The sequence below is a fragment of the Helianthus annuus genome, chromosome 8 (assembly GCF_002127325.2).
Source record: "Helianthus annuus cultivar XRQ/B chromosome 8, HanXRQr2.0-SUNRISE, whole genome shotgun sequence".
Classification (NCBI taxonomy): domain Eukaryota; kingdom Viridiplantae; phylum Streptophyta; class Magnoliopsida; order Asterales; family Asteraceae; genus Helianthus; species Helianthus annuus.
Window position 1 is genome coordinate 41,178,619 of NC_035440.2, and position 24,702 is coordinate 41,203,320.

At 35.6% G+C, this 24,702-nt stretch overlaps 2 protein-coding genes across 7 annotated transcripts; both read right to left on the reverse strand.

The window, feature by feature from the left end:
- Positions 1-5,204: 5,204 nt before the first annotated feature.
- Positions 5,205-8,941, reverse strand: LOC110872684 (U6 snRNA phosphodiesterase). 2 transcript variants are annotated; one of them, XM_022121543.2, is made up of 7 exons: positions 8,786-8,941; positions 7,649-7,841; positions 7,478-7,570; positions 6,305-6,554; positions 6,108-6,204; positions 5,951-6,016; positions 5,205-5,825 (listed from the first exon to the last, which is right to left on the reverse strand). In XM_022121543.2, exons 2-7 carry the CDS (start codon positions 7,788-7,790, stop codon positions 5,625-5,627), a joined length of 849 nt encoding a protein of 282 aa, XP_021977235.1. In that variant the 5' UTR covers positions 7,791-7,841; positions 8,786-8,941; the 3' UTR covers positions 5,205-5,624. The 2 variants fall into 2 exon arrangements, with proteins under 2 accessions (XP_021977235.1, XP_021977236.1); XM_022121544.2 differs by having other exon boundaries at positions 7,649-7,802; positions 8,786-8,924.
- A 1,190-nt stretch (positions 8,942-10,131) lies between these two features.
- Positions 10,132-18,024, reverse strand: LOC110872683 (SNF2 domain-containing protein CLASSY 1). 5 transcript variants are annotated; one of them, XM_022121541.2, is made up of 6 exons: positions 17,620-18,024; positions 16,366-16,463; positions 14,766-15,022; positions 12,598-14,022; positions 12,392-12,532; positions 10,132-12,297 (listed from the first exon to the last, which is right to left on the reverse strand). In XM_022121541.2, exons 2-6 carry the CDS (start codon positions 16,418-16,420, stop codon positions 10,351-10,353), a joined length of 3,825 nt encoding a protein of 1,274 aa, XP_021977233.1. In that variant the 5' UTR covers positions 16,421-16,463; positions 17,620-18,024; the 3' UTR covers positions 10,132-10,350. The 5 variants fall into 5 exon arrangements, with proteins under 5 accessions (XP_021977233.1, XP_021977234.1, XP_035832076.1 ...); XM_022121542.2 differs by having other exon boundaries at positions 12,610-14,022; positions 17,620-17,868; XM_035976183.1 differs by lacking the exon at positions 17,620-18,024 and adding an exon at positions 17,289-17,417 and having other exon boundaries at positions 12,610-14,022.
- Positions 18,025-24,702: the final 6,678 nt, after the last annotated feature.

Genomic DNA, 24,702 nt, shown 5'->3' on the forward strand with positions numbered 1-24,702 from the left:
TCAGGTTCTCATGCATGACACGTATCCTACATACGGTTTATTTACTTATTACTTCTATCACATACCACACAATTCAAATGTCAAGTTATATTGTTAAGTTACATTATTTTATCCTAAAATAATATAACTATCTCATAAAATAAACAAGTATCCACACAAGTGTTCTAATATTCAGATATATATTCTAAATATATATTTACCCATTTTTATTTACATAACCCAACCTCCGACACTTTTTATTTTGTTACAAAAATTATGGCGAAGTTTATATTCGAAACACAAGTTATAAAATATACTTGTAACGTTTGTTTAGAAAAATATTTTCTAAGTGTTGGAATTTTTAGAAAATTTCGCCAGAGTTTCCTTTGTAAATGGAGGCTTCCATGCTATTAAGCATATCATTTTCTTTTCCAAAATTATTCAACAATCATCAATCAACAATATACAAATTTTTACTTACCAATCTTGTTAAAACAAGCATAAATTACCATTTCATGAACTTGAAAATCTGTAAAAATGTGTAGTAACTTACTAGTGTATTTAGTAAGTCTTGTTACCCCTTAAAGTGTGATTGTTTCTTTAAAAACTCCATTTTTAAAGAATATAGATCTTTACAACATATGTTCATATTTTCTAAAAATGCTTCTTCATGTATTTTTCTTGTTGCACATGTGTTTTCTTCACTTCGTTAACCACTAAAAATTATGTATATTTATGTAAGAACCAAGACTTGTATTTTTAACTTGGTTTCTTGGTAAACCATACTTGAAATATTTAGATCTTCAAGACTTTAAACTTTCTTTGTTCATCATTTTACAAGAAGCATTGTATTCATTCAAGTTCATGACTTTAGTGAGGATGATCCATAACTTTTAACATGTTCATCCTCTCATCTTGCTAGATTATGTTTTTAATCATAATCTAGCAAGATTACATGATGATCAATATCATTTAGACAAACAATAATCAACAAGTATGTCAACACTAAAACAACATGATTTCTTTATATTTAAAGCTTATGTTTAAGTTTCATCTTTACGTTCTTTAGTGTTCTTGATGTTCTTCAAGATTGACATCACATATTCTACTTTAACCACTAAGATAAGATGAAATATGAAGGGATTCATGTTCTTACCACTAGCTCAAGGCTAGGGAAGTTCAAGAGAGGAAAGTGGTGGTTAATAGCAAATAGAGAAGGTCCTTCAACTTCCGAGAACACCAAGCTTCGTTATTCACCTTCTTACACCTTGAGACACACTTGGAAGGCTTGAACAAAAATAAAAAATGGTGGATGTAACAAGAGGGGTGTTCGGCCGAGCTTATAAAGAGGGAGATGAGAAGATGAAGTGTTGTGTTTTGTGATCCATCAAGTTTAGTTATAAACCATATTTAGCTATTAACCAAAGGGTTATATGTTTCCCTTAGTACAAGCAAGATCCCTCAAGTTCCAAGGCAAGATTTTATGGAAGATTACTAGAGATTTTATGGGGAATTACATAATCTTGAGGTGGGCCATGCTTCATGACTGAAAATTACAATGGGGGGGGGGGGGGGGGGGTTAAGTGCAAATTTGGGGATAAGTAGGTGATTTAATGGAAAGGTTAGGGTGTAGGACTTGTGTTTAGTGTGTTACATGCTTTATGTAATATGTTAGTGTGCTCGGGAACCATAACTAGCTCAGAAATATAAAACAATGTTTCTTGCAATATTTTAGTGTTCCGGGTAATGTTCGGTTGTTCGGTTGGATACCGTTCTGTTAAAGTGCTAAGTTATTCCATATAGTGTCTTTTATGTATCTTTTTGTAACACGTTTAATTCCCAACATTCAGGAAAGCATACAGGACTATTTAGTAACTTTTCTGCACAAGACTAATATGTTAACAAGCACATATAAGTATGACACAGTAATCGGAAAGCAGTTAAGCAATTCAGCACAGTCATCAAGCACTTTAATTAACATTAATAAATCATACGGATACATTAAATTTTGAGGGTTGTCACATTCTCCCCCTGTTAAGAGAATTTCGTCCCGAAATTTTGCGCGTGGTTACTGAGGAAGCTAGTTAAGTTGCGTGGTTTTCCTGGTTTTCCTGAGGTGTCACAATTGACAAGCGTAGGTAATAATTTACTGAAAGGCTCTAGTCTGGAATGATGGTATAAATAACCAATTAGAATGCTAACGGGTCTTATTCAAGTCGTAGACTTAGACCGGCTAGCTTAAAGTGTCAAAAACGGTACGATACGCTAGATTAATTGATGACCGGAATAGAATGTAGTTTAAACCCAACAAGTACTAAGACTTATATTATATGGGTAAACAAATAACATTCTGGAAATTGAGATAAAATGATAAGGTTTGCCCCGTTTCAGTAAACTTATGTAAACTAGTTACATAAGTCTAACCGTACGCGTATAAGCGATAACGGGTAACCGGATGAGTCATGAACAAGTTCTATATGACAATATACTTTAAACAAGTTATAATATCAGTAGGATATCAACTTATATGCCCGTTAAGGTTTTAAAATCAAACTATGCCTCATAAGGGCGTTTTGGTCATTTAGCGACGTATAAAAGGAACTTGCATATAAACTGATGTTATAACCATAAAAATTCTGTAAAAATACTTTATTTATGATATAATATTAGTAGGTTATCAAACATATGTGTGTTTTATAGTTTAAGACCAAACTATGCACCGTAGGGGCATTTTGGTCATTTCACACATAGTTTGAAAGCTTATTTGGGAATCTGAGTTTATAACATGTACCTACTGTAAAAATATTTTAAATAAGTTATAAAATCAGTAGGTAACAAGTCTTAGTTGGTAAATATGGTTTAAAACCATACTATGCGCCAAAAGAGCGTTTAAGTCGTTAAATGACGATGTTTGCGATCTTTTATCAAAACAGAAGTTATGATCAGATTTATACTGCTAAAATATGCAATTTAATATAACATATCAGTAGGTAAAAGGTTTTATATAAAAATTATGATTTAAAATCATGTTAAGTGCCAAAAGGGCATTTTCGTCATTTAAGGACATAATACAAGAACTTGTACATCAATTCTGATTATAAACTGACTTGGTATCCCAAATTATTCTAATTATGATATTATATAAGTAGGTAATGAGTTTTATATGAGAAATTATGTTTAAAACCGTTTTATGTGCCGAAAGGGCATTTCGGTCATTTTAACGCATAATTTACAACATTGTATGAAAACTCTATGATTAGTTTAATAACATCATTATAAGTTAATTACTTTAACATATCAGTACATAAGTCATTTTCAAGTTCATTAGTGATTAAAACCTTGTTTTTAATAAAAAGGGCAAATTAGTCAAAGTAAGGCATAATAACGGGAACTTGCATAAAACTCATATTACTATTATGATCATGTAATATAACTTCAGAGGGTTATACTACATCATATTAAGATCATAATGGAATCTTAAATCAGTAGCAAACTAATTTAATTCAGGTCAGAATCGAAAGTCAAAGCAGAAGTCAAATTTCGCATCTTTCGGTTGCGAACCGACTCTAAAACTAGAATTGACGAGCCGAACATGTTTACACATGTTCTAATAATTATTACCAAGTTGTTTAAGTGTTAAAACATATTTTAGAACACCTATAAACTCAGATTATGATTATTTCAAAAACTGACTCGTTTAACTTTTAATATTAAAACTTTGAGCCGTCAATTGACCAAGCAAACGTGATTTCAGGAGGTGCCTTTTTTAGGGTTTAACACCTACCTAATTACGATCACGTAGCCATGTTCGCCTTGAAAAATAGTCGGACCATTAAGTTCTAAACCGAAAGTCAAAGCATTTATCGAAAAATGCTTGACTTTTGACTTTAACAGCCTACAAAATGAAAATGCAGGAGGAAGGAACACTTACTAGTGGTCCTTGCACGAAAATAAACTCAAGAGAAAGCTCCCTTTAGCTGGGAATCTCCAGGAGATGAGAAGAATTGAAATTGAAGAAGGTGCAAGTTGTGAAGTGTTGCAACACTTCTATTTATACAGGTGTAATGGGGGTGTTAAAGATGAGAACAAGTGTCCCCTAACGTGTCCCTTACAGCCATGCAACCCCTGGTTTCGAATGGAGTGAGTTTTGGCAGTTTGTGTGGAGGCCAAGCAAAAAATCACTGCTGGGCGTTTTATACGGACCGTAGGGTCCCTATGCATGCGGTCCGTATGGGGTCTCGGCCCACAAAACTATTATCTAACTTTGACACTTATGGCCCCTATACTTCTATACTCTTATGTATCATCATTATTAGTGTAAAAAGCCCCTAATAGCCAATATTAGGTACACCCGAGAGTATGACCAAATATCATAAAGCTCCTGGTTCGTTAAAAGGTCACTCAGGGGTATAAATTAACATGTTGACGCTTTTAACTCTCCAACTATCAAACTTCCATATAATTTCACAAACGGTTTCTCTCTTCCAACAAGTGGCTCATTTGAGAATACGGACATCGTATAAGGTCACTCAGAGGCATAGTTTCAGCATGTTGACACTTATAGTCCCTCCACATTCATACTTTCATCATTTGTCAAAATTAGTCCCTCCTAGCCAACATTTGGCATAATTAGGAATAGAGACACGTGTCAACACATTATTGAACACGATTTTACGAGGTGTTACACGGTCGATTGGATGTTTAGCTTTAAAGAGATGATGAAAAACAAATAACAAGAAAACAAAGATTTTTTAAGACGATTAAAACCAAAAGAAAATGCATGCCCCTTTTTTTACTTCATTTTTTCTCTAACATTTTCTCCTTCCTTTTATGTGCAGATCATTGCAGCAGGTTTCGTGGTTCCAGTTCTTAAAATTCACAATCTGTTTCTATTTCTCATTTCTCCGGTCTTGATAACCCAAGCTTCATGGTCGGTGTCTAATTCGTAAAAGGATATAGTCAAACAAAAACTGAAATTGATTCAGTCACCAATAGCATTCAAACACTAACCACACATAATCCACTACTACACTAACAATAATCCCAACAAAAGCAACACATTTAACAACCAAAAGCCAGATACAAACTCTTTCCTCCGAATACTAAATTACAAAACTACCATCTATAAATTACATGTCCATCTTATACTACAAAATAGGCCTACCTTATATTAACAAGATTCCACAACAACTTGCCATCGTTACAAATAAATCAGTATAGTTCAATTTTAAATAGAGAACCATAGGAGCTGCATAAACACTTGTATAGAACGCTACTCAGATATAGTAGTTACATAACTGTCATGTATCACTAATAAAGCAACAGGTTGATGTGTTTATGTGGGTTTTGTAGTAATCTACTTAAAATTGGTTCTCTACAATAGTGTACGACTCATTGTCAATTATTATAGCAACTCTACAAAAGGGTAATTTAGAAAAACATAATGGCAATAAGGACTCGAAAGGCATCTTCTTCAAAACATGATATGCTTCAAACTTGATATATTCAAGATTAAAAACTTGCCTTGACGACCATCTGTGCACCATAGCTTCTTAATCGCTCTTTTCATTGCAGCAGCAACATGAACAGGGAATATTTTAACAACATTGATTCTCAAGATGGTGAAAATTAAAGTTAATTGATCTTCATTGTCCTTGAGATCCACATATATTATAGGTTTTATTACCAACTTTACACACGATATTACTGAACTTGCACGTAAACATAGATCTCATTGACAATCCTCCAACATTGATGTGTCTCTTCATTTCTCCTTCGACTACTCTTTTTAACGACTGACTGATGTCCCCCACCGCCCAAGCAATGGATATATGAGGTCGTGGATCCTGTTACACAACTTTTTTTTATTAATTAAATCTAATTTTAAACAAGAAAGAATAACCAGAGTTACCCTTCTTTTGCAGACATTACATTGACAGCTTATAAATCGGTAATCTCTGTGAACACGAACCTTGTAAAATTCGGGAAGATTGTGCAACTTATAAACCTCGTTAACAGCTTGAATCTGTTCCGTTATCTGATACAACAAATGCAAGTAGCTGTTAGTGGTTGAGAGTAATTTAAGAAATGATATATCAAAGAAGAAAGAAATTAGGGAAAGGGTATACCTCAGCTAGACCTCCTGTTGTATTTTCAATCGAAAGAAATGTACGGGTCTTATCATCATTCACAAAAACCTCCCACTTATTAAAATCAATCAAATACCTGTTTCCAACATCCAAACACAAAAGTTAAAGATGAACTATCAGCCAACAATACCAACGTGAATGAAGTTTCAAAAACAGTTTTAAGTGTATGTTAAGACCGTTTCTGAAACTGAAGCTTCTGACGAAGCATCGCCACTACTGAGTCTATTTGATGCACGCGTATGGGAACAGTTCTTCCAAGACTTATGTGAAACTCTCTTCCTAACGCAGCTTGTACCATTTTTTCTTCATCTTTTAGTAGCATATGTAATGGAACATCAATATCCACAACATGAAGACCTTGTACAAGTGATGTGGCTTTCTTTAAAAACTGTATCAGCTCCTTCTTTCTTTCGGACGGTATGAAGACTGTTGCGATAATATACCAAGAAAACAAAACAAATAGTCGTGTTATAATGACGTTATGAAAGCAGTCAAGACGTTTAAGATTGCATATATTAGATTATAAAACATATAGAACAACATCATTTTTGTACCAAACAGCATTTAAGGTTTCTCTTATCGTGATGTCATATAAATTTCTACAAAACCAAAAATGAAACACTTCAAGAGACTTCAAGCAGTTGGTTTTGTAAAAGAATTAATTAAACAAATTTGGCATCATCAAACTTTTCATTAAAAGCTGATAACATTACCATATTCTAGACTAATTTTCATCCAGAGGAAGAAGGTAAAAAACATGAAATTGTGTTTCCACTACTACACTAATAGTAATCTTAGCATGCCCCTTAAGCTACACGGTCGATTGGATGTTTAGCTTTAAAGAGATGATGAAAAACAACTAACAAGAAAACCAAGATTTTTAAGACGATTAAAACAGAAAGAAAATGCATGCCCCTTTTTTTGCTTCATTTTTTCTCAACATTTTCTCCTTCCTTTTACGTGCAGATCATTGCAGCAGGTTTCGTGGTTCCAGTTCTTAAAATTCACAATCTGTTTCTATTTCTTATTTCTTCGGTCTCGATAACCCAAGCTTCATGGTCGGTATCTAATTCGTAAAAGGATATAGAAAAATTAAAACTGAAATTGATTCAGTCACCCCAACAAAAGCAACACATTTAACAACCAAAAGCCAGCCAGATACAAACTCTTTCATCCGAATATTAAATTACAAAACTACCATCTCTAAATTACATGTCCATCTTATACTAAAGAATAGCCCTACCTTTACATTAACAAGATTCCACAACAACTTGCCATCATTACAAAGAAATCAGTATATAAACAAAACCCTAAATGACCATAAACAAATAAAAAAAGAGAAATGAAACCTGGAATGTAAACATGTAAGGCGTAATTGCCCTCAATATGAGGAAAACTCCGGATTCTACTACCCGAATTACGCTCCAAATAATCAAATGTTCCTGAAATTATCATCAATTCAAAGTTATGAATTTAGGGTTCATGTAGGGTACGTATTAATATTTGCAGGAGTTAGTTACCGAGTGTATTAGGAGGATTGAGAAGGTCGATAGGCGGTGGCGGAAGAACGGTTGCGGGTGGTGATCGGTTATCAATCGGCGGTTGAGATTCTGATTCCGAATCGGAGGAAGAGTCTCCGTACGACGCAATTAGCGCCTCCATTGCAGTGGGGAGCTAACACCCGATGAACTCATAGGGATTAGCAAATGCTACCTACGTTTTTTTGTTAAGGATGAACTATCAACCAATACCAACGTGAATGAAGTTTCAAAGTAGCAAACAGTTTTAAGTGTATGTTAAGACCGTTTCTCAAACTGAAGCTTCTGACGAAGCATCGCCACCAATGATGTGTTTCCATTGTGCTTTTAGCTTGATACTCATTGTGTTTTACATTATGTCCATTGTGTAATTTAAATTCGCAACTGGGTTTTTGAATTTTTTTAAAGTATAACAATATGGTATTCATATTAAAGCTTCATGGTCGGTATCTAATTCATAAAAGGATATAGTCAAATAAAAACTGAAATTGATTCAGTCACCAATAGCATTCAAACACTAACCACACACTAATCCACACAGTAATACCAACATAAGCAACACATTTAACAACCAAAAGCCAGATACAAACTCTTTCATCCGATATTAAACAAACACCAAACTTTGAAATATTATAACCCTCAATCAGCAAACTATTAATCAATTCAATCCAATATTCAAACAAACACAAATTAATCAACAAAGCTATTCATCCAAACCCCAAAACTATTAATCAACTCAATCCAATATTGAAGCGAACACAATTTAATCAACAAAGTTATTCATCCAAACCCCAAAACTAATAGTTAATCTTCCAGATTTCAAAAAGTAAACAAAACCCCAACATTTACAGTGAAGAAATTAAATATAGCCATAAAGAAAAACTGAATATATTCAGCATTCCATACTAGATTGATGAATAAGTGAGGCAGTGTGAAACCCTACCTAGTGGTTCGAACAAACTTCACATAACATATTTACAGCCAAATACGAGATTGCTAATCGAATCACACCACTGTCTCTCTCAATTTCACGATTGCAACCAAAAATTCATAAACAAAGAGTCATACAGTATAGAAACCCTAGGTTAATTTCAAAGAAAGAGGATAATAAAAAGAGACCTGCAGAGTTGAACCAGTACGATGAAGTGAATGATTCGTCGAAGACCAATGTCGACGGAGTACGTTCAGCCGGGCGATTTTGTATATAGAGACGAAGTAGAAAGAATCAAGGTTCTTCACCTTTGTTTATGCATTTCACATTGTGGTCCTGAAAAGTTTTGTTGTTACAATATTAGTCCTTTGGTTATATTATCTCTCATACATTAGGGTATAGGGAGTGGTTAGACACTTGAAAGTGGTAAACTTCAAAATCAACCAATGAGAGTGTGTCATGTCAAAGTGGTAAACTATGCTCAAAAGTGTTGGCAATGATTAAACACTTTATGTAGTGGTAAACTATTTAAAAAAAAAGAAAAATGTATGATTGGTTGAGATTGGAATTGACCCCACCCCACACTACCCCTCTCTCTCTCTCATACACTCCCTCCCCGCATCGGCATGCCATCACCGAACAAACCCCTTCAAATCGGTAAACTTCTTGCTGGCGGTGGTTTACTGCATCGGTAAACTGGTTTACCGAGGTTTGCCGATCTCCACACCGGTCACCCTTAGCATTTCAAGTGCAAAGATGATAATATTTTCGTGGTAGAACTTAGAAGCGTTACTTGTTATTCGTTAAGACACATACTGCAACTAGTCGGGTAACTTGTGTTAATATCCCGTTTGTATGTATATTTCTTGTGTAGCCAATCAATCACATTTCACAAATATTCTCTTTGTTATTTCTCACTTTACTAGATATTTGCATTGTTGAATTCGATCTACATGATACTTTTAAGGTATAAGTACGATAACTTTTAGTTTGTTTTTCTTGATTGAACTTCTACTAAATTTTCCCTTTCATTATAAGGAAGTGGACGCCGTGCGTGAGAGCGCCTGCCTGATGTGGAGGAGAGAGTGTGCCGCAAGCCGCAAGGGATGAGAGAGGGAGGGAAGAAGCTCGTGAGGACATATTAAAGATTGTGAGAGGGGTAGGAGAGAGCCAGATCCATGGGGATGATCTTAGTTAATTTTAATTTGAATTTGTATATAACGACAAATGTTGTATTTTTAAAATTTTATTTGAAAAAATGCTGTATTTGATACCAGATTTGTAAACTAGCAGTGTAGGTGAATTATACAAACAAAACAGCCCAACAGATGAGGTCGAATCACCCGAAGCCAAAATGAGCCAAGGTTAGGCGGGTCAGAGTTAGCAAACCGACAAAGCATGGAGTCCAATGGGTTACTAGCTAAGACCATATGAAGTGAAGGTTAGACCACTTCAAACTCAGATGGACCAGAGCCCATAAATTGACCAGCAAGAGAAAAACCAAACCTGCAAAATGCTTGAACAACCATGTTCATTTCATCATCGAAAACAAACCACTCGTTTATTCATTATTATTGCTAACAGGATGAGTTCAATACCAATAAGCTAAAGGCCTGATGTTACTTTCACAATAAGTTAAACATAGAAGCTCCTACCTAAAGCTTCACTGCTAATTATTAAACAGGCTACAGTTTTTTTATTACCCGAAAACAGAACATAAACACGAAACAAACAGATGATATTAAGTTATTAACTACTCTCTGCCTCTTACCACCATATTCGAAGCCTTCTCGTTCTTCATAATCGCATGAAACAATGAAGCGCGATCCTCCTCCACAATCTCCCTCAACAACTCATCTTCGATCTTGGGTGCTTGCCAGTGAGAAGGATCTTCCACTAGTTCCTCGCTAAATATCATACTCGACACCCATTCTTTCCACGTAGTGCGGCTGTGTTTCTCTTCTTCTAAAGTCCCCGTCGCAAGCAACTGGTACACATACACCACCTTATCTTGACCGGGCCTAAAAGCTCGTGCAATCGCTTGTTTACTTTTAGAAGGATTCCATTCTGAGTCAAGTAAGATGACCCGTGAAGCTGCGGTCAAGCTAATCCCTTCAGCACAAGCGTTAATCGAAGCCAACATTACTTTTGACGGGCCCCCGGGTTCTTCGAATTTATCCATCACACGTCCTCTTTCGAATAGCTCGAGTTCTCCTTGAAGGACCAACACTTCTTTGCCTCGTTTCCACCCGTAGAACCGATCAAATGTTTCTAAAAACAGATTTATCGGAGCAATGTTGTGGCAAAAGATCAAGACTTTTTCTTTTCGAAGAAGACATCGCGGGACTAAACTCATTACAAATCGGACTTTTGACCCGAGCTTGAGGTCGAACTTGAGACTATCAAGGGCCTGGAGTTCATCCTCTTTGAAATACTGACTTGCGCATGCGGTTGTTTGTATCAACCATGGATGTATCGACCCAAGTGTGATTAACAACTCAAGTTCTAAAGGAAAACCTTTGTATACGGGCCGTTGATCTTGAAGCTTTTTAAGAATATCTTGCTGAATGGTGGTCGATTTCATCATGAGAGTGTAACATTGCAAACCGGGGAGGTTTTCAGCGCTGCCACCTTCGTAGTTATCAATGAACTTGCTCGTTAAGCTTCTTAGAATGTTTAACCCTTGTTGTCGATCCTTTTGAACATTCGAGTTAATCTGTTCTGCTATCTTGATGACAAACAGCTTTCTCGCTCGGTTCTCAAGTGAAAACTTGGAAATAACTCCTTTCTTTCGACTCTTGAATTTCGGATCTAGCTTTTTAAGCACCTCGTTGACGAACCGCGGTCTTGCTAACGTGAGCGTGTTGAAATATTCACCGAAATTGTTCTGAAACAAGGTACCGGAGAGTAGGACGCGCAACGGGGTGTCTACTTTCATTAAACCTTTTCTTAGTCTCGACTTTGTGCTTCTCGGGTTATGACCTTCATCGAGAATTAATATACCCGGGCATTGGCGGAGTACTTTGGCCATGTATTGTCGATGAGCGTAATTTGAATCTTCACGGGTTAGTGTCAGAAAAGAAGTGTAGCCCATTAAGAGGACACTCGGGGTCGTGAGCCATTTTTGTATTTTCTCCAGACAGTCGAGCACATGCATTACATCTTGGTTTCTCGGAAGGCCCGGAGCAAGTTTGAGTTTGTTTCGGAGAACTTCTTCTCGGTATGTTTGACCACCGTGGATTTGGTACACCGGAATTGGAATCTTCCATTTGATGATTTCTTTGTACCAGGTGTACAAGGTTGTTTTGGGAGCAAGGACTAACGGGCGCGACCCGGGGAAGAGTTTCAAGTAGCTTTCGAGAAACGAGATTATGAGTAATGTTTTGCCGGCTCCCGGAGTGTGGGAGATCACACAACCGCCTCTTTTCTTCTTGGCAGCTTCCATTTCGGAGGGTACTATGTCGCCAGCTAGATTTCGCCATAGAAACTCAAACGCTCGTTTTTGGTGGAACCGTAGTTTGTCTCTGAGGTTGGGAATCAAGGCCCACACGTTTTCATCCTCTTTCTTATCTGATATATGCATGTCGGATGAAGCGGGACGACATGCGATATCTAGACGTGTGTCTACGTCTTGAACGTCATCCTCTGGATTATCATCTGCTCGGGTTTCTTTGCTAGGCGTCCAAACTACACCTGGCAACTGTAAAACCATACAAAATACGCGACAATGAATATTTAATACGAGTATAACTTTAGAGCTTAGTGAACAAGATAAAAGTATGAATTTAACTTACAAAGGATGGTGAGACATCTTTTATTTCAGATCTCACATGACCACATAACCGACAAATAATCCCGAACTGTTCGTTGAGTCGGTAATCATGTAGGCACTTTTGCTCATGACTGGTTGGTTTTGCCATTTCATCATTGACTCCCTGAAAAATAAACTTCAATATTATTATACATTTGACTTTTTAAAATATAAAGTTTAATATTATACATTTATACATGCCTCTGTTTCCTCCATAAGATATGTAGTGGCAAGGGCTAATTCCATCTCCTTCCACAACATTTCAAGTTCTTGTTCTTCCGTCATTTCTTCGTCGTCATCTTCTTCCTCCTTTACGGGTGCCTCATTTTTCTCCCGTTGGTCCAACGATTTCCCGAGCTGAAATTGATTCCACTGATCGATAACAGGCGGCTGTTCTATATCGATTGATGCATCTATATTCCTCATGCATCTGCTCATCAACTCTCTATAAACACTCGCACAAACAGATTTTCTAAACGAAGTCCTTGAATCGAAGATACTCTCTTTCCCGGAAGAACCGCGTTTAAAACGGCTTCGCTTATTTCCCGCTTTGCCCTTCCACAAACCTCCGGTCCCGTCAAACTGACTTAACGGAGCTTTAAATTTTGGTTTATGGATTTTGGAAGAACCCTGCATTTTTAAGTATTTGGTCCATATGTCAGTAATCCCTTCTCCTTCATCGTCCTCTCCGGCTTTATACGAATCGGCGTATATGTATGGCCTCGATGAACGAGATTGAGAACCCGTTGAACGAGGGTATTTTTGATCATCTTGATCTAATGTGTAAGGAACTTCTGTTCTGACTTCCTTTGACTTGCTAGTGTCGTTCTGCTTTCCGATATAACCTTCTTCTTTATATATTTTCCTAAAGCACGCCAGTTTCTTTCCGTCTTGGATAGAATGATCATCTTGGATCGAAAACGCTACCGGGACTTCTTCGTATTTCGAATTGTTTGGTCGGTATAATCCAACACGTGACAAGTCAACTTCTGACTCTGACACGTCATCATCGCCGAGATAACGTTCTGGTTGGATATTTCTTCGCTTTGACCGTCTCAAGCCTGTGAGATCAATGTTTAATGATGAAGCAAATTCATCCACATTACAGATTTGTTTCTTTTCCTCTTCGGATTCTACTTGACTGAACGGAAAAAGCGCTGGAGTGAAAATTTCATTATCGACTCTGAACGTAATTGCACATGAATGATTTTCGGAATTCGGTAAACTCTTCTCACCATCACCATCCCAAATTTGATACAGAATCTGGTTGTTCACCGATTTCACATCGAAAACAAGCTGCTTGGTAATTGATGCAACGATTAACCAAGATATATCTGCTGAAAATTTTCCGGTAAATAATTTAAATATTCGGCGTGAATTGCAGTCTTCCGAAATGTTCCACCGATAATGCTTATCTTCACATGGCTTCCCGTCAAGCTTTTGAAGAATGCGTATTTGATCAAGACGTAACGTTTTTACGTCTTTATGAATTGCTTTCTTGATCAAGCCAGCTGGACCTTGCTTCATGTAGATGTTGACATGGAATTCGCACACGCATTTATTGTCTTCGTGAGGTTTTCTCTCTACTGAGTTTATTTTAGCATCGAGCCAGACCTGTATAAGTATAATTAATAGGCCTGTAAACGAACCAAACGAATACGAACATGTATGTTCGTGTTCGTTCATTTAACTTTAATCGAACACGAACACGAACATATAATCGAATAATTTTTTTGTTCATGCTCGTTCGTTTAAAATCTAAACGAACACTTCACGAAAGTAAACGAACACAAACAAACTTAAAAGAATATAACTGAACAAACATAAAGGAACACAAATGAACCTAACAAAATGTAAATTAACATTAATAAACACAAACGAACAAGTTTGATACATCATGATTCATCAAAAACACATCTAAATTAGTGGTTTAAATGTATATGATTCAATTATGTAATATTTTTATATAAGTTGGTGATCAATTATGATAAGTTCCATTGGAAAGCCAAATTTTTATTACTAGAAAGCCCAGTTACTATAAATATTCATATTTATATAAGTAGTTTGAAAGCCACATTTATGTTTATACTTATATAAATATAACTACTTATGCATTTATTTAAAATTTAAACGAACAAACGTAACTAAACGGATGTTCATGAACATAAATGAACGAACATAATGTGTGTTCATGCTCATTCGTTTATTCAAATAAACGAACATAGACGAACTTCCCGCCGAACACTTCATGCACAGTTCATGAACATTCAGTTCATTTACAAGCCTAATATTAATTAAATCTGTATATAAGCATCAATAAAGAATTATGGATTTAGTTTGACGACAAAGAAACTTACGGGTTCTGGATTCTCGTCGTTTGATTCTTCTTCATCTGGCGGTTGATAAACGGTATGCACACAAACATCAATTCCAGGTCGTAGAAAGCACGTACAATCAGCCAAATTTGCTTTTCTTGACCTTATTCTAAAGTCTGACATGGGAATGGTTTCTTCCATTATCTCTTCTTTGTTTTTGATATGCATGCTAACAACTCCATTTCGGATACGCAAGCATTCCACAGGCAACCATGAACCACACCAGAACGCTTCAAAAGCTGTTCAGCGTATCAGAATAGACATTCAAACAAATGTAACAAAGTAAAATGTCATTTTCGTCCTTGAGGTTTGGCCAGTTTTGCGACTTTCATCCAAAGGTTTGTTTTTTTTTGCATCTGGATCCAAAAGGTTTGAAACCTTGCCATTTTTATCCGGCCCGTTAACTCCATCCATTTTTCTCCGTTAAGTCAGGGGTATTTTCGTCTTGGGGTATTTTCGTTATTTTGTTAACTTAAAGGGAAATTCGGTCTTTTTCACTTTATGTTACATAAAGTGAAAAAGAACAAATTGGCCTTTAAGTTAACAAAAAAGACGAAAATACCCCTGAATTAACGGAGTAAAATGGATGGAGTTAATGAGCCGGATGTAAATGGCAAGATTTCAAACCTTTTGGATCCAGATGTAGGGGTGAGCAAAAGGAAAAACCCGACCCGAGAACCGATCAAACATAAAATACAGAACCGATTCACTACCCTAAATATAGGGTCGGTTCCGGTCCATAGGTCTAGGGGTGTAAACGAGCCGGGCCGAGCCCGAGCTCGACCAGGCTCGAGCTCGGCTCGTTAGGTTTTTATGAAGCTCGAGCTCGGCTCGGTTAGAGCCTACTTCTTTGAGCTCGAGCTCGGCTCGCAAGTAAAACCCAAAGCTCGAGCTCGGCTCGACTCGGCTTGAACTATTTTGAGAACAACCTTAAACGAGCTAAAAGCTCGGCTCGAGATCACTTCAACATCGCTTAAACGAGCCAAAGCTCGGCTCGAGCTCGGCTCATCAATGTTATCATCATTATTAATATATTAAATATAAAAAAATTAAAATTTTGTATGGGCCCGTTTAGGCTCGCGAGCCTAAACAAGCTTTGTATTTCAGGCTCGAGCTCAGGCTCGATAACAAAACGAGCTCTATTTCAGGCTCGAGCTCGGGCTTGTTAAGGCTCGGCTCGTTCGAGCTTTTTACCGAGCCGATCACGAGTAACTCGTCCAAGTCGGGTTTCACCATGAAAAGAACCGAGAACCGACCCGACCCGACCCTATTTTATATGAAAAATTGGAACCGATCTAAATATCTAGGTACTTGGGTTCGGGTCGGGTTGGGTATATTTTCGGTTCGGTTCTCGGTTATTTTCGGTCCGGACCTAAACTTGCTCACCCCTATCCAGATGCGGAAAAACAAACCTTTGGACAAAAGTCGCAAAACTGGCCAAATCTCAGGGACAAAAATGGCATTTTACTCAATGTAATATGTTGATAACAACAAACATCAAGATTTAGAAGCCAATCAAACAAAGATCAGGCTTCAATGGTATTCAGTTCCATGACCAAAAGGAAGCTTTAAAAAAACTTACGCAGAGGATCAAACGGGTGTTTGTTTTGGTGTATAGTAGTATACTTCCTCTTCATGGTTCCTTTTCTTTCCCGAGCGAATTGTTGTAATCTTTTCTACCTGCAATATATTATTCGATCAGCATCAAGATGTCTATTTTTATACAAATGCAGGCAGTTGACATGGTAAATTAATATACATATAGCCAAGTGTAATTCACAGCAGCAGGACAAATATAAGAAACAGTAACATCTAATAACCGTGAGAAGCCATTACTGAAAAACTCACGGGACCCACAAATACCCTGCTAACGAATGAGTTCAGGCAAAACGAAGCTTGATTACATAGGGAAATGAACAATTTCTTCTTTATTAGTTGAAAAGGTGCATTGTGTTTGCATGTTAGAATGGTTCAAAGATGGAACAGGTGGAGTGACATGTTCCTGTGTCTGCTTTAAGAAGAAACAAACATATCATTTTGCTTAAAGTCTTAACTTCCAGTTTAAGTAAATATTCTGTTTCATCCAATACAGAATGTGTACATCTTTTCACTTTTCCCTCTGAGATATGAACCTTGAAACCTTCTTTATACAAAATCAAAACTTTACAACTACACACATTATTAAGCTATCATCCATATTTTCAGGTACTATCTATAGGATAACTATTGGGTGATAACTCATAAGAGCATCCCTCAGATAACGCGTTTTGAACGCATTGGCTGTGTCACAGAACTCCACAGTTAAACGTGTCAGATCGGACACGTAAGCTCTAGACATCAAAACAGACAACATTAACATTGGATGTGCCATTACTAATTCACCACATACACAGACAACAAATAACACACAAAAACACATTTTTTAACATACAAAACAGATTGCTACAAAAACAAAAACAGGACAAATTCCACAAAAACTCTTCAATAAATAGAATCAAATTAAACCTGAAAAGCAGACGAACATCAGAAGCCGATAAACAGCATAAAACAGAGATCAAAAGCAATTACAATTTACAAATTTACAATCAGTATTCAACCAACACAATTTCTCCAACAATTAACACAAATCGAGCCAATTCAAGACACAAAACGGCGTTTATGGCTGGTAGGTGAACGTTAACAACGATCGAAAATGACAGATGATAAATTAATAATCACCTAACAAGTAACAACAACACACTTGTAAACAAAATCAATTGCAACAAACAAACAAACTCACTTCTTCAACAACTGAAAATCCTTAAATTAAAACACAAAAAATTGAGGAAAATTAGACCTTAATTCACGGGTGTGCAGCGGCGATATAAGCATCAAAATTCGTGGAGCGAGTGCACGAATAACCGAGAACAAGAATCAATACTTAATCATAAAAAAAAGAGTGAGTGGGAGGAGAGAGAAAGCAGATGAATCTATCTATGCAGCAGCAGCAACATTTGTATCGTGTTTTGGTCAGTGAATCTCGAGGTTTGGAGTGTCTTGTCTACTTTCCTCGCCTGCATGAAACACACTTTTACTGTGTGAGAGCAGAGGGTTTTGGGAAAGAAGTGGTAATTTTACGAAGGTTAAGCTGTAAAAAGTAAGAAAGTGGGTGGGCCCCAGTTATGGGGTTGTTGTGAGATGATCGGAGGGCTAGGATTTGTTGTTGTTTGTTAGTAGTGAGGTCAGTAGTGAAGGTGAGAGTGTCTTGACTTTATGGAAAGTTTGCATATGGGGGCTCTTGGTTTGGGAATATGAACTTTAGGTCCTTTTAAGTTTGTTAAGTCATGTTGTTTCTAAATTCGGCATGATGTGATTATTATTTGACTATGACTCTATGAGCATGTTTGGTATGAAAAGGATTTGAGTGAATAATGATAATTGTCACTTTAAAGATAGGCCGATGGGTCAAATCAGTCCAGTGGTAACCAACGAACGGATGATTTGATTTTAAGAAAAGTTTCGACTATGTTATTTTTGTAATATATTTTGGAGGGATTTAAATTAATTCTTGACGCATTTAAAAAATCATAATTAGAATCAACTAATTGAATATGTTAACCAAACAAAGATAGTTTGCTAATCTATATTTACTCTAGAGACAACTTTATAGCAAGTAATTGCATGATTTTTAATAACTATTTGTTTTTTTTTTTTTTTTTTTTTTTGGGGGGGGGGGGTGGGCCTGTAATAATCCCACCTAGACCTTATTGGCCACTAATAATCCCACCTCAGAATATTCCCCTCACAAGTCCCACCTTTCACCTATTTTTACTACAATGGTCCCCCGTTAAAAAAACTTAACGGAGTTAAACTTTTTTCCAAATTACAAACAGATTTTTTAGGGTTTTTGATCAGAACGATGATACGAGTCCATTGATGTAAACTTACTTCAAGATGGTGCTCCAAGTGACTTGATTTCGGTTAATTTGAAATTTAAACATCCGAATTGAAGTGTCGTTTTCATATTTTGGAGCACCGTTTCGAGACAAGTTTTACATCAATGGACTCGTATCGCCGTTCTAATCAAAAGCCCTAAAAATCTGTTTGTAATTTGGAAAAAAAAAAAAACTTAACTTCGTTAAGTTTTTTAACGGGGGACCATTGTAGGAAAAATAGATGAAAGGTGGGACTGGTGGGGGAATATTCTGAGGTGGGATTATTAATGACCAATAAGGTCTAGGTGGGGTCAGTGGCGAAGCTTGAAATTTTTTACGGGGGGATCGAAAACGTATATACCTAAAAATTTCTATAGGATGGGGGGGTCGAAAACGTATATACCCAAAAATTTCTATACGAAAACTACATATATAACACTATTGGCCGAAAAGTTCGGGGGGTCGGGCGCCCCTCCCGGCCCCTTCAAAGCATCGCCCCTGGATGGGTTATTACAGGCCAAATTCCCTTTTTTTTTAAAGGTAAATTTCATTAACACACCAAGCCAAGCCTACAAACAACGCGGCCCAATATCAAAACTACAAGTTTACAATAATAACTATTTGTTTAGCCCTTCAAAATTGATTATATCATAAAGTAGAAATTTATTATTTGTGTTTTACCACTATGAAGTGAGATACATTAAGATTCTGCATTAAAGGGTAAATCATCACAAATTAACTCATAAGTAACCTACAAGAATCATTAAGTACTAGTATGAAAGCGTTTGACCGTTTTGATACTAAGAGAGATTGTTCATTATGATTGAAAATTCAATTTCAAAATCATTTGTATATCAAAATAAAAAATAAAAACAAACATGTTTCCTATCTCACCTATAACATGTTTCCTCTCTCACCTATATGTAACATTATGAATTGAAGAAAAAGTATAACGTATAGAAGAAAAACTATTATAATGAAAAAGATTTGTTATTTGTTTTTTCCGCTTAATAAACACTAGGAATTTAAATAGGTTAGGTTGAGCTTACGCTTGCCTAAATTCGAGCTTGACTTGTTTAACTTCAAATAACTTAAGACATGTTGACTTCATTTCATTTGATCTCAACATCTAAAGTTTAAGCTCAATTCATGAGGAGACTTTCAAAATCAATTTAGTTAAGAATATTTTATTATTTATTTGTTTGTTTTATTTGTATACCTATATAATTAGTTTTGCATATATATACATATATATATATATATAATTTTAACTTTGTATACAACAATCATCATAATATTATTGTATAAGTATATATTTATATTATATTAAACAACAATTGTTATATTTATTATTTTTATTATGTACTAATTTTTTTATTATTTTCTTTATATACATTTATAACCAAGATTACATACAACATAATATACCGTTATAGTATTATATATATATACACACAAATCTACTATTTTAAGTATAGCTTATTACATTTATACAAATAATAAATTCATTTAAACTCGTAAACATATTCAAATTCATTGAAACTCATGTTGAAACATATTTTTAAAGAACTCCGATTTAGATTCTAGTTTGGGCTTAATCTTATCTAAACTCACTCAATACCATTTTTAATTAGTTGATATCGAGTAGCTTACTACCAGTTAACAACGCATTTACAAATTATCTAATTTGAATTTGTGAATGGCATTAGATGAATTAAATGGACTCATTGTGTAAATTTGCCTTAATAAAAGAGAAAGGGGGGTTGATTGTCAATTGATGAAACATGGAGACTTGTATGTAAATTAATGTTAAAGTTGGATGGAGGGGTCAAAGGTGGGTGTGCACTAAATTTAGATGGGCCCAGGGAGCAGACGATTATTGTGTCTGATTTACTTATGTTAATTTTGTCAAGTGTCACCTTTTCTTACTTTTGGGTTTTGATGGGTTCGCTTCTTGGTACGTGACATTATTAGACATAAAAGGTGGGCCCCCTTGGTTAGAGAAATAATTATATGTTCAACAAAAATAGTATTAACTTTATTCAAGATGAATTTAAAAGAAAACGTAACAAAAATAGTATTAACTTTATACAAGATGAATTTAAAGAAAAGGTGAAAAAGATATAAATAATTCATTTACTAGATAATATATGCATTAAGCAGGGTCGTCCTCGAAAATGATAAAAAAAAAATTAGTTCTCGTGTAAGATAAAAAAAATTAGGCCCCTCCCTATAGTATAAACTCATCAATCATATATAAAAAAAATCACAATTACAATAATTGTTAAAGAAAAATAAACAAAACAAAAGTAGTGTAGCAAAAAGAAGTGTAATATGTGTAAACATATCCAAATTAATTTAAAAATACGAATCTTTTCATACAAATAAAATTAATAGAACTAAATATTGAGTTCTTCTAAGTTTATATTGTAAATAGTTAAATGAGAAATAAAAAACCAAAAAAAAATTAAACAAGAAAACATGTAAAGTTTGTTATGTAAATAGTTAAATGAGAAGAAAAAAATGAAAGAACTTGCAAATTTATGGACGCAAAAACTCAGATGTTAAAATCAGAATTAAAACTAAAAAATAAGCTTACAAATGTTACAATTGGTGTGAGTGAAGAAGCCAAAATGACAACAACACACAGATCAAGCTGAAATTAGCTTCTTGAGGCCCAAAGTATGACGGACATTCCGGAACTTGATCATAAGTATGTGTATCATTTGCACATATCAATTCTTGTTCGATTTCGGGCTCTAAATCGCTTTCTGAAAGGTTATACGCACCCTGATGCGTAAATATAAGTTTAATGCAACAAACACTCTGGAACAGTGACATAGGCTTAACATACCTTAAATAACCTTTGCATAAATTAGAAATAAGTTTTGGAAGGTTTGGTATGCCGAAATCAAGTTTATTCGCTTACAGGGACTAAATTCGACAAACTGCGAAAGCATGTCAATTTGTACTGTAACGGACATTCCGGAACTTGATCATAAGTTAAACACACCCTAAATATCCTTTACATAGCTTAGAAATAGGCTTTGAGGGGTTCGGTGTGCTAAAATAAACTTTATGCTCATTCAGGGACTAAAAGCGTCAAAAAGTGCATAAGTTTGCATTTTCGCGCATATCTTATGTTCTGAATACATCCGGACATCCAAAAATTTATGTAAGCATTAAAATATTTTATTTTAGTGTTTGGCATGAGAAAAATTCATTCATCGCGCAATTTGGATCGTTTTTCGCGTTCGTGCATATTCCGTCGTAATTAAGCGAATAACGCGATCGTACGACCAAACGAACCGACATCCGATATATTTTTGAGCATGTTTCATGTCCCTCATACTTAGGCATCATTGTAGAGCCTTAAAATGGTTTAACAGGCCTTAAACGGGTCGAAAAAGACCTTAAACACATGCAGGGACTAAAACTACAATTATGGAAAACTTGCTGTGCAGACCTGGGGCTCAGGCGGCCCGCGTAAACCCTGGGTGTCCCTTACGCGGCCCGTGTAGACTGCCCAGATGTGCAAAAAGTTGAAAACAGCTTGTTCCAATTGTTCCACACACTTGCAAATGGTTTTATGGTTCCTATGGGCTGGTTTTGGGGCTTCCATGGTTTTATAAAACAATGGGCTCGATGTGTACGGCTGTGATTGAATCTCGGATTATGAGGAACGACCTTAACGACTCTACCACATCTATAAATACCCCCTCCTTTCATTTGCAAAAACCCACATTTGAATCTGATTTCTGCTCTCTAAGTTGAAGTTTATGCTTCATACCTGAGAGTAAATCGTATCAAATCTTGCGGGGACCCTTTGTAAGTATTCCTTCGTTCTTTTTAGCGTTAAAGTCAAACTGCGTTTGACTTTCTGCATTGACCAGTTTATGGTCAATGCGAAGTTCGTTTGAACTTCATAACGTGAGCGTAATCACGATGGTTATAGTCCCTAGTGACTATACCTACTGATTACCACGTTATCTAGGCTCAGTGACGAGTCGTAGTTTCGGCCAAAATGCGTATTCTTGCGTATTTTGTAACCAAACTACTTTTAGGTATCAAAACCGTTTGTTTTGATACCAAACCTGTTTTCTAACCTCGTTAAACATGTTTTTACATGTTTAACTCGTCACTTTTAGATTTAGTGCTTATATAGGGTCGTAAGGTAAGCGATCTAAACAATCGCTTATACTTGCGGACCCGACCCGTTTGCATGAGTTTTACACTCATTTGGTTTACGAACCCTCATACTACCCGATCCTCCGATTAGGTCCGTTTATTAACATAGTTACCTATATTAGGTGCCGTTTGATTCTGTGATCCCTCTAGCTTTGCTTAGTTGTTGTTCAAGACTTCTAAGCACCCTCAAGTGAGTACATAGTTCCCCTCTTTTACTGTTTTTTTTTAACATTTTGGGGTGAAACACATGTGCCTACTTGTTACTTTCGTGCTTTCCATGTTTTCATATCATATACTTGCTATGTTCATTAGTACACTATTAGTACATGTTTTTATTATGTTTTACTATGTATGTTGACTGAGCATGCTAGCACATTGTTTTACATTACCTTTTCTTTTGCTATGTATGTTGACTGAGCATGCTAGCACCTTGATTTACATGACTTTTCTGCTTTGTATGTTTACTTAGCATACTTAGTACATTGTTTTACATTGCATCTCTGTTGCATATGTTCTAGTAACATATAGACACATTGTTTTACATCTCTACCTTGTATGTTTACTTAGCATACTAGGTACATTATTTTCATAAAACATGCTTACATTTGGTATATCATTTGGTTTGTTTAACGGAACTAAATTACATTCATTAACACCGATCATGCCTCTCGGTAGTAGGTAGTGGTACCATAGGACTTGACAAATCCCGTTCCTAAAACCCTAGGTTTGTTTGGGTGGAAGGAATGACCGAATCCGAAAACATTTCTTTTGATAACCTTCACTCTAAGGTTATCTGTCTGTCTCAAGGCTTGGATGTAGGCGTTTAACATTACCGCATAGATGTTGTATCAGTAAAGCATGCATTATCTTACAAAACATAACTTTTGATTATATTTTATCAAATACATTGTTTTGTACATTACTTTCTTATGGGGTTGAATAAATGCTTTTAATCAATAAATGCTTTTGTTCACTCTACATAACATTTGTTTACACATTACATGATTTACATTTGATGGTTTTTACATAAACATTTGACATTTGACTATACATAAACATTTTTACATTGATGGTTTGTTTTGGTAAAGTGATTTAATAACGAGGCGTGTGTAATAAGATAAAAGCATGGTGGATACGTCGCTGGCACTTCCTATATATAAGTGCTTTTATAGTATTACATATCGTAGCGTTATTTAAACCATTTCAGTATTTGACTTATTACATTTTACACAAATAACATATTTTCATTAAACATTTGTTTTACAAAACAACTTATTTTATACAAACTCATTTACTTGGTTATTCATTTAACCCTACATTATTCTTTTACATATCATCTATTTTATCATTGCTTTTCAAATGACTTACAAACAGAAAACATTTTACAAGGATCATGACTAACTTTTCTTAAACATTTTTCTTTAAACTTATAAGTCATGAATCATAAATCAATAAAACCTATGTATCTCAAAGGCATTTTTATGCTGACATACCTATTTTCACATGTGTTTCAGGAAATGATGCATATGATTGATCAAGATACACTTAGGTGGACTTGGGCCTTAGTGATATTAAAAGATGCAAGACTAGTTAATTATGTTATGTTTCCTTGTTGTTAAGACATTGTAACTCTTTTAATCAATAAAACAAAATTTCAAATTTCCATGTGTTATGAAACAATGATTCTGTTACAACACTCCCCGACGTTTCCGCCACGATTTGTTGTTTTACGTGGTCGGGGTGTGACACAAAGCCCCAAACAAAAAAAAAATATGAAGAAGCCAAAACAGCCACAGTGGGATTCGAACCTTGAACTG